General features: G+C 41.6%; 1 protein-coding gene across 1 annotated transcript; it reads right to left on the minus strand.

The window, feature by feature from the left end:
• Positions 1-2,565: 2,565 nt before the first annotated feature.
• Positions 2,566-5,982, minus strand: FABP7 (fatty acid binding protein 7). The gene is made up of 4 exons (XM_015622720.3): positions 5,842-5,982; positions 5,018-5,190; positions 4,295-4,396; positions 2,566-2,838 (listed from the first exon to the last, which is right to left on the minus strand). Exons 1-4 carry the CDS (start codon positions 5,912-5,914, stop codon positions 2,788-2,790), a joined length of 399 nt encoding a protein of 132 aa, XP_015478206.1. The 5' UTR covers positions 5,915-5,982; the 3' UTR covers positions 2,566-2,787.

Here is a 5,982-nt window from a genome sequence, read left to right on the forward strand (position 1 = left end):
TGCAAGCCCCGGCCCTCCGCGGGGCCGCCGGAAACCACCGCGCCCCGCCCGCACCGCTCGGGGCCAGAAGCAGCCCCGGTCCGCGACCCCGCTGTCGGACTCGGGCTGCCGCCTGGAGCCGGCCGTGCCCGCGGTGACCTTCAGGAGGTGCCACCTCCGCCCGGCTCGGCGCTAAGGAGCTCGCAGGAGCCAAGCCTGGCCTCGGGCAGGGCTGGAGTCGGGGCACCGGCTGATGTAAGGCGGCTGTGCTCTACACCCCGCGCCAGTCTCAAGCGTCTTTCGGAAGGTTTCTCATGGTATACATGTAAAAATGGATTCCGATTACTTTTAACGCTTTAAAAAACAAAACAAAACAAAATCCCAAAAACACCCAACACTATGAAAAATACTGTCAAGTACACCTTTAATAAAGCTTAAGGGGAGCGATGAGGTATATTGTAAATACAAACCTCTGCTGCCAAAGATTTTAGAACTGCTGTTCATAGAAGTCAGAGTAGTCTCATGTAGAGGAAGAGTACTTGGCGTCAGTTTTAGGAGATGGTCACAGTTATAATGCAATCCTGTGGCTCCCCTGAAACGTCCCATTGCTCACTGCTGTTCCTGTCACGGCTCTGCAAAGTTGTGTCAGCAGCAGCTGGAAGAAGTCCTATGTGTCAGTATATTCGTCTCTTTTCCACTCCTCTGAGCAGTGTCACTTACTTCACAACCACCACTTTTCTCTCCCTTATTTGACACCAATATAATTTATATTTAGAACAGGGAAAAGGAGCTTTCATTTAAAGGGTTACTTTTCTTTGTTTAAAAGTGACTGTAATGCATTATATTTACTAATCAGAGTTTATTTCTAAACCAAGTCTTAATAATTTTCCTCTGCATTCCTTTCCTAGTATTTAAGAAAAACAAACAAACACCTAGGTTTTTTAATTCATGACCCCACAAAACATTTGCTGTGCAGATAAACGGCAGTATTGGGAAAGCAAGTCTGTTTACTCCAATGAAAAGGGAAAAGCAGCTGCTCCCAACTTTCTGAGAAAAGGTGGCTGGTAAGGACAGTCATGTGGCAAATGCACCCACAGGCAAACAGGCAGCAGCAGAGGAGAGGGAGATAAAGGCTGTTTTAGGTACTGAAGCTGAGGATTAAATAGATTGATAAAACCAAAGGGCAGAAGATTCTGCTTAAAAATAACTTGCACTGTACCAGTGAAATAGCTCAAAGCATAACAAGTGGAGTTCCCCATAGCACTAGATCACATTTTACTTTTCATTTCTCTGATTAAAAAAAGATAGCTCTTAGATTTTAAAGACTATCACTGTCCACCATGTAAAATATATTTAGAAAAGCTTATTATAAAGGGCTCTGTTTTCTAGATGTACAGTGTTCTACCACAAGAGAAAATAGACTTCAATATTCCTTTCAAACTGTCTTTTGTGAAAAAATTAACAGCACTGAATTTTATGTTTGTGTGGGGTAGGTGCCAGTTACACGTGGACTTTTGTCAGATGAGTTTCCCATGTTATTCTATCCATCCAGGGAAGCAAGAAGCCTCTTCACATTATCACATGTCAGATCTGAAGGATGAGGCCTGGGAAGTTGGGCAAGATGCCCCTCCTGCACCTCTGGCTGCAGCCACACATACCACTCACAGAAAAATGACCAGCTAAATCCACAGCTCAGCTTTACCTTTGTTTACAAGGCTGTAGGTAGCTACACCTCTGTGTGGTTCTCTGAGTCAGTGTGTAGAAAACATGGACTCTCCAAACAATTTCCTCCATGCTGCTAAAAATCTGTTTCAATTTTCCTAAGCATATAGCAGTTTTTCCCACTCTGGCCTTATAGGAATATATTGTCAGGAATAAGGTTTTAATTTCTCATTTAAGAAGCATTTTATTTTAAATTGCTCACAGTGCAAATTGTTATCTCTTGTACATATTAGCTATGAAACAACAGCTCTGAGGGAAGTGCAGTAGGTTCATGGTGTATTGTTTTCCTCCCATTCCTGTGGAGACCGATGTAAGGGAGTTATGATCTCTACCCTTTCCTCCCACCCTGTGAAAGACTTCAATATTTGCATATTAGCAAAAAAAAAAAACAAAACAGCAAAAACCCACCAAACCTATCAAAACAAATTTAAAGCTCTAACTATTAAAATCAAAACTCTACAAACTCTGGAACATCACCTGTCAATCTACTGACCTTAACCTGCACTTAGTAACAAATTCCCAGTGAAGAGCTGAAACTTATGTGAACATCTCACTTCTCTGTCTACATAAATACAGTTAAGTTGGTATTTTTCCAGCAAAAAGCCACCAAAGTAAATTTTTCATTTCCCCAAGTATTCTACACTGCATAGAAAGGTTGCTGCATCATTGTGTACCACATGGTTTTCTGGCCTTTTAACTCAGAAAAAGGAGCTCTGAATACCTCCCTCTGGGACACCAATACATTAGCTGATTAAATACAAAAGGAACACAGGTTTAAAAAACGTTTTAATTTGTTTTATCTGCATTTCAAAACTATTCAAATATTTTTCATTTACTGTAAAAAAGGAAAAAAAAAAAAGAGAGGCAAGTGTATCAGAAATTTAATGCCAAGTTTAAACTGTTTCACTATACAGAACAAGCATGCCAGTTTGATGGCATAACTTTTTTTATAAAAAAACACCCCCCCAACAAAAAAAATTTTATTAACCTTTCATGCAAGAAATGTGCATTTTAGCTACGATCAATCATGGACAGGGCATTAACCCATCCAGCAGAAGTAACATCTGGACAGAAGTTGGGTGTGTTCTATGCTTTCTCATAGTGGCGAACAGCAACCACGTCACCAAAGGTGAGAGTCTGCAAGTCCAAGGAAAAGACAAATGTTAGAGGCTGAACCATTTTCTGTAATGGTTTAACACATTATGAAGTCCATGCTAAATCAAGGTTGGCTTATATTATGTAATTTACAGAAAAAAAAAAGACCATTGACATTTTAAATGAACAAGAAGCCAAGCATTAGCTATGATTCCCATAAGAAATGATGCTTTCTCCTTGCTGCTTTCACACCAAAGAAACACAATGCACATTTACAAGGCAGCTGTTAAAAATTTAACTTTCTGTTTATTTTCTTAAAATATAGCATTATTTTAATACAGACTTAACACTTATTTTCCCAAGCTTTATCCCACTAAGATATGCAACCTAAAATTACAAGGCCTCTATATTATTATGCATAAATATAAACTCCAGGAGAGCCTTGTCTTAAAAAGGTACATTCTGTACCCTGTGTAGCTAGAACTACCAACTACTCTAGTCACTGCAGTTGTGCAGAACACCAACTACTGTGTGCATTCTGGAGCTATTTCCTGTAGTAGAACAAGGCACCTCATTGTATTCAAATTCCAAAAGACAAGATTTTCTATATCTGTGTGATTCATGCATAGCTGCTTCAAAAAGAAAACCACGTGTTTTCCCTTGAAACACTTGTCACTTGTGTTTCACTATGCTTGTACAGTTTGTAAAGTATTGTAAGTCTTCATCCACACAGATACTCTCTGAAATAATTAGGAAACAAAATAACTGATCTTCAACAATCAAGTCTGACATATCAGTACAGCTGAAGACACTTTATTTTTGAAAGCTACATCGCTGTGCCATGCAAAGTGCTATCCTGGACATTAGCTATAGTAACTTATAACATTTATTCATATATTATGGTATTTTATAACATTTATTATCAAGCCCATAGTCTTGTTCCTAAAAAGTCAGGAAAGGCAGGTGAATTTTCTCTGACTATTCTCCACACAATTCCTGTCTATCATGGCTTTTAACTAGACAGAAGGACTAAACCCTTTATTATTAAATATGAAAAAAAAATATCCCATAATATTGTAATTTTATTTTCACGGGAAACTACTTGTTCTGTGTAAGTAAATACTATTTATGTGTGCATACATAAAAAGTTTTTAAAGAAGTCTAAATTGCCACTGGCAACAGATAACTTCCTATATAATCAAGAACTTTTTATGATTACAAGCTCATCAGGACATTTTCCCTGGGTATTTACACAAAAGTCTAGAAAGACCATATATAGTCTGGAAATCCACAGGCTGACCTACCTAAGCCACTGGCAATTTTTTAATTGTCAGTAAAACAAGACAAACCAAACCAAACATTTCAGAAATCCCTGCTAGCATTCCCCACCAGCTAGTTTTGAGTTTGTGTCTAAGTCACACTGTTCACAAAGCCTGAGATAAGGGTAAGTTAGGAGTGTTTGCAGTGCATGCAAATGCTCAGTGTGCTCTATACTTACCATTACCATTTTGCCATCCTTTATTTCTCTCACAAAGTTTGTCTCTTTGCCATCCCATTTCTGCACGTGCACTAGCTTCTCTCCATCCAGGGTCACAACTGACTGCGAGATACCAAGAAACACAAAGACATGCCTTTAATTAGGGTACTTGGGATTCTGCTCACACATGCAGCATGCACTGTTCTATTGAATTCTCTTCAATAGATGGATGTGGATCTAGAATGATAAAGTAGTCCCAGCCATTTTAAAGCCAAGGCTATGAATCATCCTCATTTTTAAGTATGAAATCCGCACAATTCTTGTTTGTGTCAAAGGATGGAAAAGTTGTTTCCTTTGAGTTCCAGTCTCCCAAGAACCTGTTTCAGATGTGGCCTGGAATAATATTTGATGTTAAGCCCCCAAAGGTGCAGGAAAAGAGGCATCTGACTCTTTTGACTGGGAAAAGATGTTATTTGGCTTGTGAGAAAAGCGGGCAACTGGCACCATCAATTGACACTGGACGATGGACGGGGAGCTGGCAAGGTGATACATTCAAGAAAGTCACAGTGTAAGCACGTCCGGGCAGCAGGACTCAATCTTGCCTTGTTTTCCGGTCCTTTGCCGTGCTATAACTAGTAGCAACAGAAGTTACTTTTTTTCTTTTACCCTACCAAAGGGCAGAGCCTGGGGGGAGGGGGAGGGAATTAAAAAGGAGAGGCCACGGCAGCCCCAGAATTCACTTACTTTGCAGTTTCTATCATCTGGGGTAGTTTCATCAAATTCCTCTCCGAGTTTAAAGCTGATTTCTGTGTTTTTGAAAGTACTTTGAGTTCTGATCACTACTTTGTCCCCCTCGCTGCTGATAATCACAGTGGGTTTAGTCACATTCCCCACCTGCCGTGTTGCAAACCCCACTCCTAGACCATTCAAGGGAAAAGAGAAATACATAAAACTTCGGTATTTTTACTTTTTTTTTTTTTTCCCCACACATCGACGTAGAGAGATCTTTCACCCCGCACTACAGCTGTAAGCTATCCCTGTGAAACGCTGCTTTCTGCTTCTCTCGTGCCCTTGTACATCGCTACAGTCCGCCCAGCTGTAGCTCCGCGCCCTCCCTCGCCGCCGAGCACGGCGGCACCGCGCTCTGTCCGCGGTCACACGCACGGCCGCGATCGCTTTTGCTGCTCAGTTTCAATTCTTTATCACTCCAGCATAATGATTTCTTTTCGGCTTGTTTGTTTCAAACTTACCCGCAGGCAGCACGTGCTCGTCTTTCACACGCTTCCCATAGCCCGGCGGCATTTCCCGGAGCCTCTCCCACACAAACACACCCTGCCCCCCCCCAGATTAATGATTCGCATCGGATTAGCCCTATGGACAGATGCACAGCAGCCAAAACCGCCCCCTCCATCATCACCACTGCTGCTAATGTTTCACCTAAACCTTTGGCAATAGTGGGGAGCCTTTTAATTATTTTTTTTTATTATTATTTTTTTTTTAATTTTTTTTTTCCCAGACGGTGAAAAATTCCAAGGTTTCCTAAGGTGTCGCCGCCCGGCCGTACCTACCCAGTGCCTTCATGTACTCGTCGAAGTTGTGGCTGTCTACCAACTTCCAGGTGGCGCAAAAAGCCTCGACCATGGCGGCCGGCTGCGTGTTCCGAGCGCGGTGCCGGGGATGGCAGGAGCGCCGGTGCCGCCGCGCCGCCC

Source organism: Parus major, chromosome 3 (assembly GCF_001522545.3).
Source record: "Parus major isolate Abel chromosome 3, Parus_major1.1, whole genome shotgun sequence".
Taxonomy (NCBI): domain Eukaryota; kingdom Metazoa; phylum Chordata; class Aves; order Passeriformes; family Paridae; genus Parus; species Parus major.

Bases quoted from the DNA above. Each gene is read 5' to 3' on its own strand.
- FABP7 (XM_015622720.3), bottom strand. From the start codon at position 5,914: ATGGTCGAGGCTTTTTGCGCCACCTGGAAGTTGGTAGACAGCCACAAC. The intron at 5,191-5,841 runs GTAGGTACGGCC...TGAATGGTCTAG, and splicing joins CGAGTACATGAAGGCACTGG to GAGTGGGGTTTGCAACACGG. The intron at 4,397-5,017 runs GTAAGTGAATTC...GGTATCTCGCAG, and splicing joins CAGATGATAGAAACTGCAAA to TCAGTTGTGACCCTGGATGG.